This window comes from Manacus vitellinus, unplaced genomic scaffold (genome assembly GCF_001715985.3).
Source record: "Manacus vitellinus isolate BGI_N305 unplaced genomic scaffold, ASM171598v3 scaffold_8_pilon, whole genome shotgun sequence".
Classification (NCBI taxonomy): domain Eukaryota; kingdom Metazoa; phylum Chordata; class Aves; order Passeriformes; family Pipridae; genus Manacus; species Manacus vitellinus.
In genome coordinates this window covers 12180736-12206082 of record NW_021940864.1, presented here as the reverse complement: position 1 = coordinate 12206082, position 25347 = coordinate 12180736, and the positions used below count along the sequence as shown (strand labels likewise).

Sequence of the window (25347 nt, the reverse complement as noted above, 5' to 3'; positions counted from 1 at the left end):
CAGTTCCTCCTTGTGAGAGACTGTAGGAGCTGCTGTATGTTCCTGGAGACACAACAGGGAAGGGGGAAAGCAAGCAGCACTGTCCCTACTCAAGTTTCCTGAGAGGTCTCTGTCCAGGGAATGGAATCTATTTCCCTCTACTAAGGGTTTTTGTGGATTTTTTTCCTCCAGGTACACAGAAGCAGCATTTTCATTTTCTAGTACTTCCAGTACCTCTGCAAATACTCCTCTGTACTGTCTGTACTCCTCAACACTGGGAAATGGATATCCTGCAGGATGAAGAAAATACGAAACTCTGCAAGCAGAAGATGGACTTTATTCACCCTTCGATACATTACAGATCTCTGTTGTTGACTTAGACTTTCCTATCTTGATATGGTGCACGCTTCAGGCATCACTGCGCCGGCACTGAAATCAGAGAAGTTAATGCAAAATTCTAAAGGGATAAAACCGTAACTAGAACAGAGAAGCGGTAGTTAAAAACCTGAAAGTGGCACTTCAGGGACTTAACGCCTGCAGTACAGATGCTAAAGGGCTGATTTGGGCAATCAAGGCACCTCTGGCTGCATGATCTTGAAAACCTCACTGAACTTTTTGATATAAATTGCACTGCGAAAGCAGCATACTAGATGTTAACATAGAGGTGATTTCACAAGATCTGGGCCTAAACATTCAGGCAGCGTTCCCCAACCTCTATCAAGAAGCTGCCCTTTCTTCCATGGCCCTGCTGCCTTTCTTATATGGTGAAATCAGAAATTATTTTAATTATTTTCCTTCCTGTTGTTGCCCACACATTTGTAAAGCATTACTGAGGTAATGAGAAAAGATCTGTCATCGACAGAGCAGGCAAAAGGGGGAGGTGTTGCCACCCTTCAGCTGTAGCGATCGCACCAGTCAAGTATTTACTTGCGCTCCGTATTAAACAACACCGTATAAAATAACCCCTATTTCCTGCGAGTTCTCACTCCCAAGCAGCTCTTAGCAGGAACACGTTTTTTACCGCGCCCTGACACGCTGCTCTGAACATGCCAAACCTACAAGCCTCAGCGGGGCCGTGTTCCCGAAGCCAAACACACCCGTGCCCAAGCTGGCACAGCGCGCCCCCCGCCGTCGGACCAGCCCCAGCCACTTCCCAGGGCGCTGAGTGCCCCTCTCCAGCGGGCCCTGGCTGCCGCCGCGGCTGCATAATTTTTCCCTTCGCTTTTGTCTTCCTCCCTCCGGAGCGCCGCCAAGTCCCAAAAAAGCCCGCTTTCCCTCCCAAAAAGCTGTGTGCTCCAGGTGAGGCTCGAACTCACAACCTCGGCATTGCTCGGCTTTGTACTGCTGTATAAGTACCGCGCGCTAACCGATTGCGCCACTGGAGCCCTGACACCATCGCCTCCCGAACGCTTTATCAAGGGCTTCCCGGGCCCCGGCGGGGGAAGGGCGCACAGGCGTTTACACTCTGTTCTGGGGGGCGGCCTTGGGCCACCCCTCTGCCCTGCCCGGGCTGCGCTCCTGTCCTTAGGGCCGAACACCGGGGGAAAGCTGAGCAAAAGAAGCTGGCGGGCGCTGCGCCACTCGGGCAGGGCGGCGCCCCCGAGCACGACAGGGAGGAGACAAGCTGCAGCTCCGGAAAAACGCCGCCGCCCCGAGCTCCCGCTGGGCGGACAGGGCGGCCCCCGGCCGGCGGGCACAGCCCGGCCCCTGCGCCGCGCGGCGGGGCCGCCGAGCGGGGCGGGGCGGGGGAGCGCGGTGACTTCGTCGGGGGTGGCGCGGCCGTGGCGGCAGCAGGTGTCGGTGGGCAGCGGCAGCGACCTGCGACCCCTGCCAGCCCCGGGCTGCTGGCGCTCCACGCAGTGCCGCGCTCCGGAGGCGAGGCAGACAGGCCGCTGCCCCGGGTCGTGCGAGTCCGAGACTCCTGACGCCCTTGGGCAAAAGGCATTGGCCGCTGGGTCATCCCAGTTCAGCCTCGCGCTCATCCGCAGCCGCGGGGAGAAAATGCACCGTCTGTCGTGCTGGGGCCCGGGCAGCTGAGGAAAACATCCGGCTACTGCCAGGGAGCTAAATGACGGTGTCTGTAGCGACGGTGTCTGTAGCATCGCTGCCTGCGCGCTCCGGGGCTCTGCAGCCTGCGTGCTGTGTGCGGCACCAGGGATGCCTGGCACTTCCAAAACAAGTGTTTATTCAACCTTACACGTTTATTGTCAAAGTATACATTAACATGAATTTATTTTACAGTCAGATCTGTGTTAGCTTTATGTGGCAAGGAGATGGTAAACACAACTGGCACCAGAAGATAATTAAATCCAAGCAATGCTCCAACACACAGTTGAGACAGACATATTTTTCTTTCCACTCGCGGAAACATTTAGGTTGCTGCCATATTTACTGCCCTAGACTGCTCTGTTGTGTTACTGATTTAAGCACTACATAGTGTTTTCCTTTCTGCAGTGACTTTACCGTGGGCAAAGGAACAAGCTCTGGGAATTTCATTACAGGATGGATGGTTGTAGAAAGTGCTACACAGGGCTTGGATTTCCATGGTTTCTAAAAATGAACTATTGGTGGCCCAGCAGCAGGTGACAAGCACTCAGCCAGTTTAAGTAAATCTCATGGATCTCCCAGGTACTTTTGACAGACTGAGCAGTTTTGTGTGACTCAGTTAACTCCTCCCCTCCACAATCCATAAATGAGCTGACACTTTTTTACAACTGCTTTGAATGGAGAGGAGTTGTATCTCACTTGTCAAAAAAGTTGTTCTGCTGTTGGTATTACTGTGGGCATTACCTAAAATATATTTGTAATATTTCGGTAGTATACACCACTGACAGGTGGAGTAGCATGCAATTACTGTATCTGGCCCTTGATGAAGGTGGCTGGCATGGAGAAAAGAGAAAACCGACAGTTCATTTCTTAAAGACATTTTCCATCATCACATTTAGTTGGCATACCAGAAAACTGCAGCAGCTTTCATTGCCCTTAACAGTGCATCACTATACTAACAAAATGTTCTATACCACACAAAGATTGCTGTGAACATAATTTCATCCAAACAAGGGCTTTTTTGGCAAATACAAGAATGCCAGAAAGACTCAAAGCTGAAGCTGTGAACATACAGAGAAGCTCTTTATTGCAGATTTAACCTTAGGCAAGAAAGACTCTAATTTTAGTATTTATAGAGATGATAATCATTGCTTGTTGTATACTAATCAGCTTTCCCGTAAAAGTAACAGTGATAGTGGTGAAGATTCTAGTAGTTTTAGTGGGATCTTTAATTATTCTGTTGTCCTATGTGAATCACTTGTTTCTTATGTTTGTCCCCACAAAGTGAGGCCCTTGGTAGTATGTTTACAAATATAGCAGTGAAATTTGGCCATATCACTTTCTGGGAACATAACTGGACAGGAGTTCAAGTAATAAATCTGTTATTGACTGGAATTTTTGTTTTCAGCAACTATATAGGATTTTTTAATATAAATAATTCTATTTTTAAGTACTTAATTAGTGTTTGTTCTCAAAGATCAAACAAAAAAAGCACAGAATTGACCAAAAATAGGAAGTGTATTCAACTGGCTGAAATTAATTATTTAATCATATAAATGTCTTCCTTTTTCATTTCTTTGCAATACTAACAGAAGGAAAAAAAATAAAGAAAAGATAAAAACCAGAAGTTAAAGCTGTCTTAATGGTGAAGAAAGTTACTTACTCCCTACTGCTTGCAGAATGTCCAGATTATCGCTTCAGTGTAGCTCCATTTTTTTAACACCAGCATAGATAAATCAGTCTTGGTATTGCACAGGGACAGAACAGCCAAGTTGAAACGACACTGAAAGGATTTTTATCTTCAAATTGCTGGCAAATGCAAACCTCCCCTGGTGAAGATTTTTCAAAATACTTCTTTGCACTAAGTGTGAAAAAAACAAGGTTTAAGAGCCAATTTTCGCAGTGCTGTTTGCTCAAGAGTAGAATGGGCTGAGTGGAGGAGGCAGTATAGACACTTGCTGGCTTTATGGTCTATTTGCCTCTCCTGTTCCCAGGGGCTCTAAAGAATTCTAGGTCTTTAGCACCTTCTTTAGGTGAACAAAAAAAATTAGTATAGGGAGTATAGTTAAGAAAAGTATATGACCAGATACCACTTTAATACGGATAAAAATCCTGGCCAATGACCCCTGGCCTTAATACTCCTTCTAACTAGAAACACAATATTTAGCTTTTGCTTTTTATTAACATATTCTGCTTGCTGGACACCAACTTGTAAATTTAAGTCTCTAGTAGGTCTGGTGTTTGAGGAAAGTAGAAAAATAAAGTAGGTGTTGTCCTAAACTCAGGTTTTTTTCACTTAACATTTCTTTCCTGCACCCTCAATGCAAAAGATGGATTATTTTGATGTAGCAGTTTTGTGATTCAGTACTGTTGCAATTCTCTGGCAGTGAAAGCTGACAAATAGAGTCCTTACCTTTACAGAAAGGGAAGGATCTGAGCCAAATGGTAGAACAGAAACCCCAGCGGCTGAAACAGGCTTTGATGGATGTGAAGAGTCACTGTGAAGCAGACTAGCAAGAAAAATCCAGGCCCCAGTCAGTTCATGCAGTGTATGAGGTGCATGTATTTACCCGGGTCTCACAGAGACTGCAACACTGGTTCTTTTCTTTGGCTCTCCAACATACTTCACAGAAGTAGCATTTCATGGCCAGTACTTTCCTACCATGCAGATAATTTCTTAGCCCCACTGTTACATGCATGAAGAGGCCATTAACTGCATTTTTCAAAACCTATTGATTTCAGAAGGTTGCAGAAAATACTACCCTGCAATAATAGCCTCGGCATCATGCTAATGGTGAATTTTGTAAGTGCATGTTGTTTCCTTCCTGAGTAGGTCTAGGTTTTCCTACCTCAATCCAGCCACAAAATGGATTTATCAGCCTGTGACTGAGAAAGTTTTCTCTGCAGGTAATAGTAGCTTGTATTCTGCCTAGTGGGAAAAAAAGTGGAGACTAGGGATTAAAGTAGGGGTTGTGGACAATAGCCCGCCGTTAAAACTGGCACATTAATAGTGTGGTGATAAAGGATTAGCTCAATCAATTCCAGGATCTGTAGTTTTTCGTATTGTGACTTTGTACAGTACCTTGGCTTTCATGCCCAACAAATGAAGTCCTGCTCTGTGATACCTGTTACTAATGATGAGGTAAAACCTTACAAAACCGTGATCGTTAAGATAGAGTGTCTTCAGTTCTCCAGTCCCATGAGGCTGGGTCATAATCCCTTAAGTGAAAGTGCATTTTAAATATAAGCTCTCTTTCTGTCACAGCTAAATAATTTGCCAGCAGCCTACAGAACAAAAACTATCAAAATACACCTATCTGTAAGTCCAGAAACAGGCCTAATGAGTTTCTTGTGTGCTGGTGTCTCACCACAGCCATTCTGTTGGTAGAAATTTCTTGTTTTAAATAAATAATGTGGTGGTGGTGTTTTATAATTGAATGAAATAATAATTACTTTGGGCTTATTTCAGAGGAAATTATTGCCAGTCCCATTGTGATTGTACTAATACAGTTGAACTGTAATCCACATGTGGATCTTTTTATCCCAAAATTAATGTATTTTTTTTATCAGTTACAAGATGAGTTTAAACTAACCTGCAAAGAAGTGGTAGAGATGAAGGTAAAACAGAATCACATACTTGAATAAGTGCATAATATTAATTCAAATTTATACTCCCTTACTTTTTTCCATGCAAAATTACTATGGTATAAGGTAAAGATCTCCAGATTCGTACTGTTCAGCATGCTGACTCTTCAGTCCCATAGCTGTACTGCCCATATGTGCAAACCACAGAGGATACACCACTCACTTTTAACCAAATCATGTTACAGCCATATACCCAGACACATTCACCCACTAAGCACAGTGTAGGTATAAGCAGAAGACTAAGCTATGTCAAGACCAAAGTGCTAAAATATTGTAATGTCTTTGGGTTTTTTGTTTACCACCCATTTCACATGTTTGGAGTTTGAAAAAAATGTTTACACATTTGCTTATTAAAAAAATTGGGGGTGGTAGGGAACACAGTGAGCAGTCCTGTAGCAACTATGTAGGCGTTGAACAGAAACTAGTGAGGGAATAAAGACTAATACAGATATGAGATGCCCAGTACTTCTCAGTTTCTTGTTTGCCTGACAATTTGATGGCAACATGCTGCACTTTACCAAAGGGCATCACAGAACCAGGTTCAGCTCTCCAACAAGTCCTGCTACAACATTGGCACTGAGTGATCAAATTAAAATGAGCATTTATGGACAGCTGCCTTTGGTCTTAAAAATGCAGGAGACATCTGTACTTTGGTTATTTGGCAGAAGATCCCAGGGAGGTCCAAGCTTTGCACATTTTTCTCACTGTGTAACAAGGCAATTTTTGTAGAGGTAACATACACACCCCAGTTGATGCAGTAAAGAGAATCAAGAAACCTCCTGTGGGCAAAAAACAGTCTCCAATGAAAATATATATTTTAGAAACACTAGTCAATTATTAGCTAAGCTGCTGGAGCATTAGTACTCTACAAAATAACCTTTGGCTGATGGACCTGTCCCCTCTGACACTGAAGCCTGAAGACACCTCTACTGCCAGCCAACCCCTAAGCACTGGGGGTGGAATCACATGCTGTTTGCTCACGGGAAGAGCATTCTGCAAACTCTAATATCTCAGTCAAAAGTTTCATAGCTGGTGGACCATGGAGCTTCTTGTGAATGTGAACAAATGGATAGAAGAAAACAAAACTGCCTTTTTGCCACCTGTTTGCAATAAGCTTATGTAAGTAAATGAAGATTTCTTTTACTAAGTTATTAGATATATAAATATTTCTAGCTATAAGAGGAAGCGGCAAAAATGCATAACATGGTAAAGATTATTAAGGAACTGTAGTTCCTCATCAGACTGCAGTCAGAATGCTGTTTTGAAGAACTGATAGTGGCTGAAGTCTGTTTTGTAGTGACTCAGCAGAAGCTGCAAAGATCAACTTCAATACAAGCTACTTGCCTCAACTCGAAGTCTCTTGTAGGCAGTGAGACTGAGTTAAGAGCATTTGTGTCAGGCTCTGTGACAGTAAACTAGAAATCAGAGGAGATGGCATCACATCCACAAACAATAAGATATAGCTAACAGATTAGTGCTACTAAGTTATAACCTGATAGAGCTGCTGAGAATCATTCCAACGTCACAGAGGACCCAAAGCTGCAGGAGCAATCATAACCATCGGTATATATCACTGAAAACAAGGAGAAAGGAACAGTGAGGGCACTGGAGGAGCAGGTTTTCAAGGCATTTCCAGCACTGTCAGGAGGGTAGGGGAGGCTGAAGAGGCGGTTTAAAAGCTATGGACTGTATTCTGAATGAGACAGGTAATATAAGAGAAAAAGTGTGGGTATTACACACTTGTACACTATACATATTCTCAATGTCAAAGCTTGTGCATAAATTCCAGTGTAAATTGTCCAATGTATTGCAGCTTCTAGTCAAAACATTAGCAAGGATTTCTTTTTCCAGTGAAGCTGAGGACATCTTTTGTCTAAAACTCCGTATACAAGAGGCTTCATTAGGAAGTATCCTCTCTAAAGAGTAATATAGACTCAGATTTTATAAAGAAATTAAAAAGGATTTTTCTTAACTCTAATTAAAATAATAATCCTGCTTTATAATTTTAACCATTAAAGAAATATCAAAGAATATGCCTCTTGCCCTACCCTGAAGTGCTATCTTTAATGAAAAGCTGAATGGACAATTCTGTAGCCATGATATTAATTTCCATTCACAGGTGCAAGGGTTACTTTTCAAAGCAATGGTTGCAAGGCAAAGAAAAGGTACGGGGCACATCCCTACTGCCATGTCTGTGTTGAGACTACAGTTGTATGTTGAACTGAAAAATTGTGAAACTTGAATCACTGCAATAGTTTCACAATTGGAGAGAATGAGGAAATTATCTTCTTGTTATGGCTGGTTTCATTCCTTTCATTTTCAAAATGGATTAGAAGGATTTTGTAAAGCATATCCATTTCTAAAGCTTACCAATGACAAGGGTAAAATTTTAGTATTTTAATTTCTTTTGTTATCAGTAGGTTGAACCTTTTTTGTTATTATTGCACTGTAGCACCTACCAGAAGTTCTGTGTAATCCTTAAGTAGCTTTGAAATGTGACATCTATCAATAGCCTTCCCCAGAAGCACTGCAAGAAGCCACAGTGAAACAAGAAACATTTTTTGTGATAAAAATTGCATAGCTTTAAAAAAAAATCCATTTTTGCTATATAACCTTAGCCTATATAGGAGGAGAGGAAAAACATCTACTGCATGGATTCCGAGTCCCTCATCACCTGCTTCTGGTGCTACCTAAATGTTTTCAGGATTTTCCAAAAACTTTTGGGCAATTTTCCAAGAAGAAATTAATAGATTTCCAACATTTTTTTTTAAAAGCTTCATCCTTTATATGCTGAGTAAAGATTTGCAAGGCAACCTTCTCACTGCCACCTACTGCCTCACTGGAAGGCAACCACTCAAAACATTTAAGTAACTTAAAATCCTATGTTTTAAGAAAGAATTAAAAGTTAAAAACTAGGTCTCACAGCAAATCACTAGTGTGTCTAAAGTTGAGTGTCTAAAGTTATTATGACTTTCAAACTTTTATTAAGTTATGTTCCATACACTCAAGAAAATCAAAATTTTTGAATGCTGATTTGGGTTTTCAAAAAAAAACTTCAATTCCTGAAGCACTGCCTGTTTAGAGTTTTACCAAAGTCAAGAAAAGGATACATCTAATTAAATTGCGGCTCTTATGTTGTATTTTAATTAGTTGTACTAATCTTACAAGTTTAAATGCTTTTTAACCTCAACAAAGAGAAGTTAGTGTAAAATCAAAACTTTTGACATAGTTGATTTTTACAGGTATTTCTAAAACTCTTCTTCTGAATTCAGAATATGATGCTTACCATAATGAGACATAAGAACAAATTTTGAATCCCAGCTAACAGTCCTGATTTAGAGTTTTTTTAGCAAAGGAAAACCTGTTACCTTACCTCTTTATTAGTGTAAATGGTCTGATAGGTAATTGGGGTGATAGCTATTCTTTGTGACAGCTGAGAGAAGGGCTCACTGGGGCTCTTAAAGAGGTAGAGTTAAGAAGGGGCCTGGAATCTCCTTTCTGAATTAGCCACAACCCCACTGAAACTATTGTAACATTGTTCCAGGTTAGCAAAATCAGTATAAATAGAAGAGAAATTAACTGATAATTGCTACCATCAGTATCTCTGGTAATTCTACCGCTATGGGGGAAAAATGTGTTTTTACTTTATTAACTTTTAAAAGAGTTTTGTCTTTACATAATCAGCTCAAGGCAAAGATCCATGTTCCTCTTTCCTGTCTCTTAGGTAGCATTCTTTATCTTTACATTTCAAAGTCCTTTCCACAGTTGGTAGCTGTTGTTGTCCTCTTTTCATATCTGGAGGCACTGAAACACCAGCAAGGAGGTAGTTGGCCTCAAATCACCCAACAGGACAGTGACAGAGCAGAGAGATGCATCCAAGCTCTTTTGAATTCTCATTCTGGATGTTGCTTTTCACTCAACATTGTTTCCTTGACTCACTGTCCTAAGAGAATTTTTAAAAATAAGTTAAAAAAATAACATCATGAATAGAGGTAGCTTTAAAATGTCACTTTCTTTTCTAGGCATCGCTATCAATTAAATGTGATGTTTGTTGGAGGGCCAAATGAAAGGAAGGATTATCATATTGAAGAAGGAGAAGAGGTAACATATAGGTTGTTTATATTTTTCTGATTTAATTGATCTGTAATGACTAAAATGCATCTACTTTTGAAGGTACAGCTTCAAGTTAGCAATGCTAGACTTAGTGATGTTGTATTTATTAGATGTATTCATAGACTTCAACAGAATCATTCACCAGAACCATACACCATCTGTGCATTTCCTTTGAAACAAGCACATGAGATCAGATCTGTTTTGCTATAATTCATTTCCAACAGGAAATTAGAGAAAGTATTCTGACACATCAAAATGTCTCACATCAACATTTTGGAACAAAACTTTGGAAAGGTATTGATATTTTTAAAGTGATATTTTGTTGCAGAAGGTCGATCTATATTTCAAAAGTACGTTTGACATTCAAAAATCAAAATTAAATATTTTAATTCACTAGAAATTATATTTTTTCTAGACTTCGTGAAAATTATCGGCATTTCAGCTTTCATTCAGGCTTGGAAAGTTAGAGTCTTTAAATATTTTTCAAATCAGTTCCCTTTGCTGCACATCTTCTGTATCAAGACTAAGCCATCCCCCTGCTTTTAATTGGGAGTAGCCATTGTGCCAAATGCAGAATACAGGAAAAAAAGAGGAGAATCCTATCAAAATTGTAACAATTTACACCTACCCTGTTTAATGCCTTTTTTTTTGGAATTGTCTCTTTGGCCTGAAGACTTCTCTGGATCCACAATTGGCACTGAAAGAACCCTAAGGGAAAACGATCACTAGAGGCCAAGCAGTGAGGATGTCATGATGGGGAACAACTTCCCTTGCTTGCCGGCAGAAAAATTTATTTTCATGTAATTCCAACAAAATTTGGCCACCTAATTTTAAGTACCTTTGGAAACCCAAACCTATGCATCTACATAGTTCAAGGTAAAAGTGGGTCAAATTCAAAAAATCCGTAAAAACAGAAAGAAAAATTGGTTTACTTATCATCAAATCATTTCTCCAAAAACCAGCCCCCAAGCATTTCACAACAGCCTTCATTAATTTTCTGTTATAATTGTGCTGTGCAGGTGTTTGTAGTCATTATAACCATAAGGCTCTAAAAGACCAGGTGCCAAGTTACCACTGTCTGACTTCTGCCTGCTTTGGATTGCCACCACGGTCCCACAGCCCACATGTGGCTGTGGGCACAGGCATGTCCGTCACATACCAGGTCACCCAACACACTCCATTAGGTCCCTTCTCATGGGCTGGGCAGGGGGAGCTCTGGCAAGACCCAGGATCACCCTGTCAGGTTGCTTGGGCTGGTGAGGAAGCAAGCCAGGTCTCAGGGCAGTCCATGTATCCATCCTATATTTACAAGGAAATTACAGAGATAATTTACAGCTGTGGGAAAAAAAAAATCTGGCTTCGTCAACAGAATTACATCCCTGGGAAAGGAGCATCACAGCTGTAGCAAGACTGCTAAGAAAACACCAAGGAGAATATCTAATCTGTGTCCTGCTGTTACTGTATATCGCTAAGTATTATATGTTGGATTAAAAAAGAATCGGTGAAATTTGTTACCAAGGTTTGGAAAAGTACAAAATGAACGTATGTGAAGGTACCATGTGAAGGTTAATGATATCAAATTTTTTTTTCACTTAACTTAACCGTTTTGGTTTTATACAATTAGTTTATTTTCTTACTCTGAATAATACATTAGAGCTAAACACTAAGAGAGGAATACACAAAAATGAGCTGAAGTTTAACTGGTGCAACAGTTTTAAACTTTATTTTTTTGTCCTTTTATTTACAGTCTTGTCTCTCCCTGCACCTTACAGTTTATACTAAATTATCCTTGGTTTCCCACTCATTCCTGTGCTGTTTCTGTTTTTTTGTTTTACTTTATCTCCTCCTCCCCTTCCCTTAAAAAGGAAGTTAGATTAATTTAACTTACCTCATTTTTTTATGTTGCAAGATGTTCCTCTGTTTGAAAATAACTTGGCCTAGCTTTAATAAACTCTTTATATGACTTTACAACAATATGAAAATTTAGCCATATATATAAAGGCATAATTTTTATTATACTGTTGCATACTGATATATTATTGCTAATCCAACTGGAAACAAGATTTTTTTAGGTATCAATGCATCCTTATTTACATAGAAAACTTTTCACAATTACTCAGCAAGCAAAAATGGAAACATAAAATTCCTATTACATGGGAAAATTGACAATACACACATCAGAAGCATTATCAGTTAATAGCAGTTTAACATATGGGCCAATTTTGTTCACTTTTATGGAGGTACATTATATTCATTCTTTGCATTTTACCATAGGTTTTTAATCAGACACATTTACACCTTCCTGTGATCTAATTTAGAACCATGTTTCTCATTAGAGAAGAATTGTGAGGTAGAGAGTATCCTAGTAAAAGGGCATATTCCTAAATTAGACTTTGGATTTTTAAAAAAACCACCATTCAGAACCATGTTCAGCTCATTATTTTGGCATAAAAAGGTCATTTATAGTTCTGTGTGATAATTCGAAGACAGATTATACAGGCACATTGTCAACAGGCCTATCACAAATGTGAAACCCCACAAATCCTTTAGGCCAATTTAGCTGATGCTATTTTGTAGTAGTATTCTGATAGCAAAGAAGGGTTGCTTTGGAGAGAAAGTTAAATTTAGGATTGTTTTTATCTGTCCACTTGATATCTTACGCCTGTTATCCCGGAGTTTATGGTGCATCCTGTGGCACAACTTGTGCTTGTTAGCCTGCAGTTCATAGCAGCAAGGGGCTCACATGCAGAGATAAGGGCAAAGGAGCATCCTCCTGCTCCTGAGCTGTTCTCTGCTGGTGCTGTTAACATGCAGGTGTAGCAGGAAGATTAGTTCTGACTGCTAATTAGGAGAAAAAAGGAGGCTTGATTTGGACTTTCTTCAAGGCCTTTTAGAATTGTCTCCTGAACAGTCATTTAGGCTAAAATGACAGCTAGTCTAGCACAAATTTTTTTCCTCCTCTCAACAAGCAGGCATTTCCTAAATGACTAACTGTTCTCTTTTCTTCCTTCTTAGTTTTCTCTGTATTGCTTCACTTCCTTCTTAAATTTCTGTATGCTGCTTCTTTGCCACCTTTCTGCACAAAAGTACTGCCTCATACCTGAGATTGCTTTCCATTGGACAGGTTTTATAAAGAGCCAAATCAAGCTGCACCTTACAAGAGGTAAACCATTCAGAGTCTTTGGCTGGACTTTACCACTAGGTCATATTCATTCTTTTTCTTATTTGTGAGTGTTAAGTTCCCTTTTGCTCCCTTCTCCATCAGAACAGAGATAGTCAGCAAACATCTCCTGGGACATTCTCTGCCTCTAAATCAGACTCATTCAAAATGAAACTGAGCGGCTTTGGGAAATGCATCTTATGTTGAAACAGGGAAAAAAAGTGCTGTGAGAATGCACCTATATAGCTCATACAGACAAAACTTTCTTGGTTTTTGCTATATCACTAGTGGTGTGAGGTTTTCAAATTAATTATTATTCCTCACTTGTTAAGAGAATTTTGTATTACATTAACTAGTAACTACAATTCTTGTGTAGTCAACTTGATGAGGCCACCAAAAGCTTCTGTGGCAGCCTGACATGATCACAGAATAACAGAATCATTATGTTGGAAAAGACCTCCAAGATCATTGAGTCCAGCCTTTGACCAATCACCACCTTGTCAACTAGACCATGGCACTAAGTGCCATGTCTATTTTTTCTGAACACCTCCAGGGATGGTGACTCCACCACCTCCCTGGGCAGCCTATTTCAATGCTTGACAACCCTTTCCATGAAGAAATTCTGACAGATGTCCAACTTGAGCCTCCTCTGGCACAACTTGAGGCTGTGTCCTCTTGTGCTCAACCCCTCACAGCTATGGGGTAGCAGGTGCATTCCAGGTACCAGAGAAGAGTTCTCAACATACCTTTCTTTGTCTCTTGAATTTTTCATCATACAGTAGGATTTATGACAAGAAGAGTTTTGGTGTTAACACATCTCAACTTCATGGTGTATTTACTGCATTTTTCCTTACTTGTAAAACCTGAGGGTGGAACAAAACCCTTTCTGAACTTTTAAGCTCATCATATAGCTTCCAAAGAAATAAAGAAAGTGAAAACAGAAGGGGACCATATATTTTGCAGGAAGTTAATGACAGACAAACCCCACAATCATAACAAAGCCTAGCTATAGTAAAAGAATTTCAGATTTTATTTACTGCATCATGTGGGCTGCTCTGGGGGAAAGTGAGATATGCTAACAGCTAAACATAGGATCACAAAAGTAGTTAGGCTTCTGTCTCTTTACCCGCTTCAGTCCACCACTTAAACACAATCTCAAGTATCTGACTGATTTCTTAACAATTTATGTTCTGATGTTGAGTCTATATAAAACAGTGCAGCTCCATGCAGAGAAATTAAAATCACCCTTTCATCTACTGCCTGCAACACATTTGCATTGGCACATATTGGTTTAAAAGTCCCACTTGTCATTGTGCTGTATTTTACCCCGAGTTTCTTCTCTCAGCATCTAGGTTGTTTCCTATTGATAGAACCACCTAAGTATGACACAACCCCACAGATCAGAGCCCTTACACTGCAGTCCTGAAGAGGACTGTCAGAACAGAAATATCTCTTCAGCTTCTCTTAGCATATTTACATGGTCTGATTGAGACACAGTATAGCATTATGCTCTGAAACATGATACAGATTTGAGGTCACATCTGCCACAGCTCATCTGAGTTTTCTAACCTGAGTTTTGATTTCTCTTTTTCTCCCTCTCACACCACAAGTAAGATTTGGCTCCAGTTTCTGACAAATTATCTGCTTAAATGAAGCCTGACCCCTTCTAGTGTATGCTGCTTTCTAATCAGAATGCTTCTGAGAAACTCCTCCCTATCAGATCAATCCACCCTTTGCATTTTATGAGGATAGTGGATGTCTGAAAATGAGGGGAAAGAGGGTCTAGGTGAGCATTCCAGTAGGTAGTTTTGTGGTGATTATATCCCAAATAAATCTGAAACATGAGTCACAACAAAACAAGAAAAATATTTTTGCTTCTTTACTTTACAAAACCCCACATTTATCTGGTGAAGACTCTTGGACTATTTGAATGAGAAACAAACCTCTTACAAGGTAGTAAGAGTGATCATCCTTTTCTATCAGAAGGAGATTGTGTCTTCAAAAATAAGTCTGCTGCGTAAGATTGTTGGGATGGGGTTTGGCTAGTATTCAGGTTTCACAGATGACATGTAAATTAGCAGAGGGGAAAAAAAACCACACCGAAATAGTTTTCTCTACCTTCCTCATCTGTTTGCCTTCCAGACTTCCGATGGCTGAAAAACCCTTGTGATGAGAGAGGGAGAAAATTGTTTTTCTGTGCTTAAATAGATCAGTCACCACTGAAGTCTGGAGAACACCCAGGCTCTACTCCCACATCAGAATTTGATTTGCTCTGCAAATTAATTTAGTACTTAGCAATATGACAAGCAATGTAAGCCAGGATATGCCAAGTCAGTGCCTAATCCCAGAAGTGGCTGAGCAATCCCAAAGTCCACTTTCAGAAGTCAGTACTCAAAGTACACTGCAAATTGCAGGTCCCTTTAGAGGTCTGTAAATAAGCTGTCAGCTACAAAAGCCCTCACATAGCTCTGGGCTGCTGTGCTTAGGCAGAGTTTGATATCAAAGGTGGAGCTAAATTAAATTACATGCATTACTGTACATAAAAAAAGACTTGGGTTTGTGGTTTTGTTTTTTTTTTTAAATTAGCAAACACAGATCAATAATAAATACTGTATTCTTTCCCTACAAGATACTTCCTTCTTTACTCTGCTAGGACACATATATCTGGATGAAGGAGCAATTCTCACCACGTTACTATGGTGGGGATAATAGTGCTCTTTTTAAGGTAGTATACATGTTTTACCATGCTGTTGAAATTAATTCCTACCAAGACAAGCAGGTTCAGTGAAGCCAACAGTGAACTCTCACCTTTGTGCATCTCCCCCTGATGTCTCCAGAAATGCCAGCATAATTTATTGTATGAGTATTCATGATTGAATGAAATATCCCTGTACAGACTTGAGAGTGATTCAGCACGGGTCATGCTGTCTTCACCTGCAAGCTTAACACAATATTATCAGGTTTGAAGCATGATCGAGAAGGGTGAAGCAGACTAAGGAAGAGAATTTAAGGAAAATTAAATAAGTCTAAAAACAAACTCTCAGTCTTAAGGTGTTTTCAGTTTAGTTTTCATAGGTATATCTGCAGCTTTAATAATCATATTGAGGAATATTATTAAATAATGTTACATTTACAGTTAAGCACGTCGAGGTAGTTCAACTTCTGGAGGTAAGGTGAGAATTATTAAGAGGAGGTGTTTTTGGTGTAATCTTAATGAGAAGGCACCACATAATAAGCAGGAAAACTAAACCAAAGGAAAAAAACTTGGAAAATAAAAGGAAGAAAGAAAGAAGATGTAATAATAAATAAGCACAGTTAGTAATAAAAAGGATAAAAAGACTAGTGAACAATCTTTTTTTCTCTCTTAAAATACATTTTTCACTCAGAAAGACAAATACATACCCAATTATGACCCATTGTGCAGTAGCAATATACAAATCTGGGTTTTTCTATGAGGATATTAATATATTTCATGTTACAAGAGATCTTGTCATTAATAAGGTGCTTATGGAGTGGAAATATTGCACTTTTTCTCACTTTTTGGTACTACTGCAGAGAGTGGATACTACGTGATTCCCATAAGAATAGAACAATTGGAAAAGCGCTTATATTTTCAGGTGGCATAAACCTATTGATTTACTATGCTATCTATATAGACATATATATTTGTTTATATACATACATATACAACAGAAATTTTTTACTCAGGCTTTGACATTTTTCCAGGAGAGACTTAGGAAAACATTAGATTTGCCCAAAAGACAAAGCTCAGTCAGTATTTAGAAAACATAACTTTCCAGCAAAAAGACAGTACTGTATTGCCAAACTGTCCTGTGAAATGGGTATGGACTGTAACTCACTGAGATATTACATAGTTGAGTTGACAGTTTTCTTGATAAAAGGTTCAGGTTATATTATAGGCAACATAGTGGATTCAGTAATTATTGCCACTTGTATTAGTCACAGTTACATCACGTGATTTATGGATGACTGAAGCACTCAGGCAATTTAAAAAAAAATGTTTTGAAGAATAGACCATATTTTACAGTGAAAGGTAGTATTTAAATTCAGTCAGAAAAACACTTTCATTGGAAATGTGTAGCCCACATAATTCCTCTTTTCCCGCTGCAAAACATTTATTTTAATTCATAATTTAGTGTTCGTAATCTCTCCTTATAACTGTGATGCTTGATTTCTGAACTGGACAGCCCCTATCCCCTCTCAAGTCTTTCCTTTCCAGAAAAGTTGCTCAGCTGCATGATTTATGTCATGAGCAGGATAGACTCTGCTTTTGTTGTCCTTTCCCTCATCTACGCGTCCTACACGTGTTCAGCAATAGCTCCCTCAGTTGTTATAGGGAAGGTAACACTGTAAAGCTCTGTAACAAGGGCTGCTACAGCATTTTGTACTGTCATTTGGTAACACCAAAGAAAATGACAGGAAAAGAACACAGAGAAATGGAGTGCAAGGAGGATATGTAACCTTGGCACTGTGGCCACCTAGACAAGAGTTGTAATTTATCTGTAGTGACGTCCCTGGCACAAGGTGAACTTTTCACTCGTGTAAAAGCTCTCAGCATGAGCTCTTTTCCAGTAGCTCTTCAATTCTCTCTATTGTTTCTTTCCCTTGGCAGCATATTCATTCTTTTTCATGTTCACAGAGGTGTTTCTTCAATTCCAGGTAGCATGTATTAATATTTCAAAACTCTTTTAGAAATAAACGCAATTGAAAAATTGATTAAGCTTTTCTAGTGTTGGAAAAGGTTCAGTTCTGGGTGTTTGTGTATTTCAGCTGTTTCTTCTTCCCCTCATCTATTTTATATTTTGTTAAAATTGTAGTGAATTAATATAAATAAGGTTTTTCTTATTATAATTCTAACTTTGAATCAAGTTTCAGACTTTTTCAGCTGTACTAGCAATTATATGACTTAATTTGTTTAGGTTCTAGATACAGTAAATGGTACATGGAAAGCAGGCAGAAACATGGCAGAAAAGTTGACTTCTGGAAGCATTATTGCTCTGTACTATATAAAAATGAGGGAAAATGTGCCCATTATTTCAGGTCAAAAATACCTGCCTACAGATCATAGCACAGTTCTGTCATGAAACATGAGGCTAGATCTGAGCACCTTAGAGCCCCCACAAACCAGAGCTGGTTTTAATCTGAAAACAGCTGTGGAAAGATCACTGAAGACAGAATTATGGGTTCAGTGGTTCTGTCCTTATACATACTTTGAATGTAACCCTTTTACATACACAATGGGAAGAGTAGCAGCTGTTGCTGGGCTTCGAAGTTATCCACAAAAATAAAGCAGAACAGCTTCCAAATGGGCACTTCTTCCCAAATGAGAAAGCTCCATTAAAAAAATTGGAAAAGCATCGCAAAAAATCTGTGCATTCATATCTGGGGCTTATTTGGAAAAGTGACATTTAATTTGACTAAATGAAGACCCTGCTACATTTGAAATGAAGCTTTATGTATCATGTAATTAACAAATGCCTGAACCATAATATCAACCTCTACAAGAAGTAATTCCAAGGGTAAAATCAGTTCAATGGAATTCCACTAGGTTCACAGAACCTAGTATATATGTAGCTTCATGCAGCTACAGACCTCTTGGATAGATTGTCAGTTGTTAGTAAGATAACAGACATAATACATATTTAGTAACATTTGCAAAAGTAACGAATATTGGTAGTATGTTATTTCTTGTTAGATAAAATCTGCAAATATTTGCAATTACAGATTGAATTTATTTATATGTGTATCCCTTATTTACAGAATATGAAGTACAGAATGTTTTGGAGTAGATGCCTTAATATTATTTTTCTATTCCTTTAGCTTTTTTACCAGGTTCAAGGAGATATGTGTTTGAAGATAATTGAAAATGGGAAACAAAAAGATGTTGTCATCCGAGAAGGGGAGGTAAAATAGGATTGTCTTTCTATTATAGTTATACATAAGTATGCTAAATTAATGTTTTATGTAGTATTTAGAAATCAGTTTATCCCTGCAGTGCAAGAGATGTCATCAGGATTTAAAAAAAAACCAACAAAACAAAACAAATTTGAATGGCGTATAGCAAATTCCATGTCATTAACAGCAAACTACAACACACTGTGTTCAACATTTCACTATTTCAATAACAGATAAAAATATCTCTGAGTATCTGGAATACCTATTCAGATAGTCAGGAATATACTGAGAGAAGTTCTTATTCCCTTGCATGCCATGTAATCTTCCATGTGAATTCAAGCGGATCAGTCTTTTATTTACACAATGCTAGGTACATATTGCACACACACCCACATGCCAGTAAGCAAAATGCCTAAACTTAGAAATTTAAACGGTTCAGCTGTTTTCAGCCTCCCTTAGTCCTCACAGCTAGCCTTTACAACCATCACGATACGAAAATAGTTTTAAAAGAGACATTTATGGATAAAATGTATCCAGTTTTTCCTTGTAGTAAACTTGCTAAAGCATAGATTGTAGTACTTTTACTGAGAGCACGAGTAGATGCTTTTCTTGGTGTTACTACAAGTAAGACATACTACAAGTGCCGCTCATTGCTATTGACACAAGTTCGAACTGCACTCGAGTCTTTTAAAGGATTATTAGTTCTAGTCGGGACAGCCCTTAAAATGGAAGACGCGTATTAAACCCAACAGCTTGAGGTCATAAAAGTATTACAACTTTTTCAATTAAGAAACAGAACTACATTTTCAATCTGTGATATTCTGGTAATATACTTCAGACTGAAGAAGCACGCCCAGCTGAGATCTTGGCATGTAGCATAAGCATTATTGAAAAGGAGCACACAATATCTTTACTGGAAAGACGACACTAGTACTGGTGAGGGACTGTCATTAGCTCTGTTTTGTAGACAGAGAAACTGTAATGACTTGCCCACCCTTGGCAAAGACGTCTGTAGCACTGAAGAACACTGTGTAGGCTTACCACCTTCCTACACAGTCAGACAGCTGCTAAAAAAGGGCTTCTTCCCAAGCTTCAGTAATAGACTTCTAACCACATGTTGCCTATTCCCTTTGTCACTTGCATGAATAAATAGTCCTCATGTTTGTTAATTATTTCTGGGGAGAATAACACTCCTCATCAGGCAATCACAGGTGCTCACTGTGTTGGAAGGGTACACACGGATTATTAGTTTAGACAAAAACTTGCTTTTTATTTCCATTTCAGTTACTCAGAAATTGCACTAATTTATAAATTCCAGATGAGTGATTGGTTAGATTTTCACTTCAATTGTGTCTAAGAATGATGCCATAAAGGCAGTGCTGACTGCAGAGTCACTGTCATCATTCACACAGAAAGCAAGAAACAGTGTCTGCAGGGCTTGGGTACCAAAGTGTGTAAAGCTGCAAAGGAGCAACACAAGATCAACAAAGAGTAGAGGAGAAGAAGTGGGGCAAGGAGCAGAAGATTTTGCAGGTTTGGGGGCAGGGGAAGGACAATGCAAAAAACAAAGACTTCCTGTACTGATTCTTTCCCATTTCTTTGAACAGATGTTCCTCCTACCTGCCAGGATACCTCATTCTCCTCAGAGATATGCAAACACTGTGGGTCTTGTGATTGAAAGGGAAAGACTAAAAACAGAAATTGATGGGCTAAGGTGAAGTATAAACTGTTGACTAATGTGTTAGGATTCATAATATAAACTAATTTCCCCTGTCAATAAAATACTGTCTTTTACTTTCCTGATGATATATCAGATTCTCCCGACAATTTTATACTAATTCTATCCACACATCTATTTGTCTATAAACACGTAAACAGAGATCTCATTTAGCATTTGATTTAGTTAAACAAGGAACATGTTGAAATGTCTTAATTGTATGTTCTGGTTATAGCTATCTACTTATGTACTGCCTACTGCTATCACCTTAGCTTTTAAAAAAATCTGAGAGCTCACTAATAACCCAAATGAAAAAAGATTTTTTTATTAACTCTGGCAAGCAGAATATTAGTTACTTTGCAAGCACTGAAAGCAAAAAGATGAAGAGCAGCTTTCTTGGCACGTGTGTGGGAAGCTGGAAACAAAAGTCAGTTACACACATCTGCCTAGTTTTTATTGCCTTACAAGAACATAATCTCCATGTAAGTGAGTGGGTTACTTTGTATTCTAGTTAGGAGCAGGATTAAGCGTTCTGGTCATAGAGAATTCACAAATCTAAGGGAAGTCACAGCAGTAACATTAGCAGTAACATTAGCCAACCTAGAAAAGCTGTTTGAATATTAACCAGATATGACTGACCAAGTAGAGTTTATGGCTGTTCATGTAATTTGTAAAGATTTAAAACTGCAGTGATACCTGTAATGAACTGTTTCCGTCATTTCGCCTACAGTTTTGATTGTTGCATAGGTAGCGTCACAGCAGGAAGATTGCAGATGTGCAGGGCTGGAAAGACATACTTTTTCATTCAAATGAAAAAGGTTACAGAAAGAAATAAGAAACTAAGAAAGAGACCAATCAAAAAAACCTCACCCTATTAAATTCCAAGCTAAATACAAGTCCAGTTCATTTAAAACATTGTTTATCTATACAGTTGTCCCTTTTTTCTTTTCATTGCAGTCTGTGGATTGTGAGGACTTAGATTATAAAAAGATATTTTGAGCCAGAAACAACTGGCCAGTGATTCAGGTAACAATGTTTATTATTAATGTAATAAAGGAATGTAAGTAGCTTTAGGTAACTTTAAGTAAAACAATCTACTGTGTACATGAGGTCTGTGAATTGTATGAGTTAGAGGAATGCTAAATAGCTTTTTAGGGATTCCAGGCAGATCTAGAGATTGGCACGCCCATGTAGGCATGCTCCTGTGGAGATATTAAACTAAAAGCTACCATATGGTTTGCAGGTGGAAGTTAACAAAGCACATTCTCAATTAAAAATCATGTGCCTGCAAAAAGATTGACTTCGAGGGTTTCAGTGCCTGTGTTTTTACACTGATATGATGAAAAAAAAGACACCTGAAGTTTTGGAAGTGATCTTGTTATGCTTTTAAACCTGCATTGACTCTGTGTGCTCCTGAGAGAGATGGGAGTTTACAACCAGAACCTCTAATCTTCTCAAACTTTTTTCACTCCCAGCCACCTGAAGCTAAGACTGTACAAGAGGAAGTCATAATGAACTTTGAAGTATGCTGACTCAAGGTCTAATATTACGTTACTGTTCCACTATTTATCATGCTTCAGGACTAAGTCATAAATCAGAGCTCCCAGCATGCTGATTACTATACAAGTAAAGAATAAGTAGCCTGCCCCAGTGTTTCAGCATAAGTAATGATTCCATGCCTTGTGCTATAAGAAAAATGATTTAGGTAATCTTAATCCCATGGTAAACAAGTACAAAAAACCCTAAGTTTGATGTTACTCATGTTGTTGGATCCTTTGCACCTTCCCAGCTGTAAAGCTTTTTACCAAAAAAGACATTTGTAGCATCTCCCTTCTCTGTAGATTCTGTGTGTTCAAAATTTGTGCTTGTAGCACAGTTTTTCCCCATATTGGAGGCATAGATAATGTTACTGTCTTCAGCATACCCTGTTCTTGCAAAACTTGAGGAACCAGGGAGCTCTTTGAGACTTTCTGGACAATATATATATAGATACATAAGACAGACATATATGAACATACAAATATGCACAGCATAATTCTATAAGCTTTGTTTCCCACTTTGGAAACTCATTGCAGTAACTTTAACCCAAAAGACACAGAGGACCTTTTTAAAACCAGTCATGATGTGAGTGACAGTGCTGGAGCCCATCACTCCTTGCCAGCCCATGCAGTCATTTTAAAATCTGAATATAAATTATATATTTGTCATGCCATAGATTACAATTTCTTTATTTGTTAAGACATAAAATAATACAAGTGAAGCACTAAGTTCTTCTTCAGAGGGCTGAGCTAAACACTTCCCAAATCTATGCAGTTGAAAACCACCTATTTATCACAAACAAGTCCATAAGCCACCTTGCTTCCTTATCAGCCCATGCTCTTACATAACATCAAGTAACTATTTTCTTCAAAAGACTGAAACTGCCTGATGAGTTAGTTAATAAAAGGATTGACTAATGTGTTTGCTTTGGCAGATACTATGTTGGAGAATCAACTAATGTCCTCTTTGAAAAATGGTTTCACTGTGAAGATCTCGGCATTCAACTTATACCAATAATTAAAGAGTAAGGTTTGTTATTTGTAAATTTAAAAAAAAAAAAATGGTTAAAATTACCTTGTAGATCTTCATCAGTCTGTGACTTACTTAGTTAATTTACCATTTATGCTTCATTTTACATGGACTTGTTAGAAGTTAGCTACTGCTCTACAAGTTTTTTTGTATGCCCCAAACTCATTAAATCAGATTTTTAAAATAAAAGGGAAAAAAAGAAAAATCAAATGTTTTGCACACTGATCAGGAACATGCTTTTTTGAACCAGTAAAAGCACACCACTCCTAAAGTGCTAGAAGAATGAAAAATAAATCCGGATTAATACTAGGTTAATCAGGTAAAACACTAAATTGCCTTAGGACTTCTTTTACTCTGGCTTTAATCTAAGTACTTTTAATCAATATTATTTATGAATAATCAGGACTGTGGCAAATGTGGTAGAGAGGTCCTTTTTGGGAAATATGTGAATGTCATCAATTAACTAATCAGTTTGTTAAATGTTTGCTAAAGATGAACAAGGGAATTGTTTAGTGACATGAATTTTGTTGGACTGTCAGACAAACCCTCTGTCAATAAAATAGATATAGTCCTGTTGCATACATGTGACAGTAGCTGAGGATCTGGCATATCCATTTTCAGCGCAAAAACTGATGGCCAGTATTACTGCCTAGTCTTTGTTAACCTAGAGAGCATGACTTTTTTAACGTGTGTTTAAATTCCAGGTTTTTCAATTCAAGGCAATATCAAACTGGAAAACCAAATCCAGGTAATGCAAATTAATTTCAGAATTAGAACAATTACCAATTGAACAGTAATGTTTCTCGCAACATAAAATGATTAAGTTTCTATTTTTCTTTCTGAATATGTAAATTAAAATTACATTGGGAAGTAATTCCTTTCATTATCACAATCACAAATAAAATCCATCTACGTGATTACCTACAGAATCTTGGTTGTTCATGTGATGCCCTCACAACGACCTATCGGGTAACTATACAGTGTAAAGTCTTATCTCTGTCCTTGCACACCTTTCAAGTCTTATACTAACAAAATTTCATTTCTGATGATGCATAATGAGATTTTTGCAAATTGAATCTATACACTCAATACATATTTCTACTCCTTTACCTATAACTATACACTGTGACGTACTCTTGGGAAACCTAGAGAAAGAAAAATCTTTGTAGTTCCTGTAGGGTTTTATCCATTTAACATTTTATTTCTGTGCTGTTCCCAATTTTTTATTCTGCCTCTGTGGATAATGATTGCAATTTTCACACTGAAGCAGATACTCCATTTGTAACTTGATTCTGTTGGACAGAGACATATAACAGAGAGAGTGACTATTCAAGAAAACCAATTTATTAGTTTTGACTTTAGGAATATAATCTCTCAAACATGATGGCTGCTTTCTGCCTGGCAACTACGGTCTCTGTTGTATGGATACTTGCAACAGCACCTTCAGTGGGAAACTTGTTTTGCTGAAATCTTACAATACTGTTGGCCCATGGCTTTACACGGGCATCCAGCATATGCATGATCCATTGCTATTGATTAACATAAACGATGCACAAAATACCACCCTCATGTTTTCACTATGTACAAAAGACTGCACTATACAACTTTTCACACCTACAGGAACAGTTTCTATGTCACTTACTATTTCAAAGTATTTTACGTAGGCACAACCTGGTCAGTTCTGCTGCAAGAACTACCTGGATAGTCTTCCATGACATTGCCAGGTTCTTAACTGACACATGGAAAATCAGCATAAGAACAGGAGAAGCTGCCTATGGGATCTCCAAGAGAACCTGAGATTCCTACACCAGTTAGCCAAATGCTAACCAGTTCTTTCAATCCCATTGCTCAACTAGATTTGTTCTTTCAAATCTGTCTACTTTCTCATCTCTGCAGACAGATGACTAAGGGACATTCTGCACCAACCAAGAAATCTATGGTTTAGGTGCACTGAATGTGCACACATGCACTGCTCTAATACCCAGCTATGCTACTCTTACAACTACATGACTAACTTGGAATGTCATCCACCATTCAAGTGGTGGATGACATAATTTAATTCCATAGCTCTTTTTACAACGTAAAGATAAATTTTAGTTTCACTCTCTAAGAAGTTTTTGAAACCAGCTGTCCTTAATCTCCACATTAATTCCCAAATGTCTTAAGATTATTCTTATGAATTACTCTAATAGAGACAAAAGTT

At 38.5% G+C, this 25347-nt stretch overlaps 1 protein-coding gene and 1 non-coding gene across 2 annotated transcripts in view; one reads left to right on the top strand and one right to left on the bottom strand.

The window, feature by feature from the left end:
* Positions 1–1270: 1270 nt before the first annotated feature.
* On the bottom strand, positions 1271–1364 carry TRNAI-UAU. Its single transcript has 2 exons — positions 1327–1364; positions 1271–1306 (listed from the first exon to the last, which is right to left on the bottom strand). It is a non-coding gene; the product is annotated as a tRNA-Ile (tRNA).
* Positions 1365–6568: 5204 nt separating this feature from the next.
* Positions 6569–25347, top strand: part of HAAO (3-hydroxyanthranilate 3,4-dioxygenase) — a 32666-nt gene continuing 13887 nt past the window's right edge. Inside the window, exons 1-6 of the mRNA XM_008932911.3 lie at positions 6569–6789; positions 9693–9771; positions 18785–18868; positions 20467–20573; positions 23050–23139; positions 23849–23892. Coding sequence (XP_008931159.1) covers positions 6710–6789; positions 9693–9771; positions 18785–18868; positions 20467–20573; positions 23050–23139; positions 23849–23892 — 484 coding nt within the window. The 5' untranslated portion in view covers positions 6569–6709. The remainder of the gene's footprint in view (positions 6790–9692; positions 9772–18784; positions 18869–20466; positions 20574–23049; positions 23140–23848; positions 23893–25347) is intronic.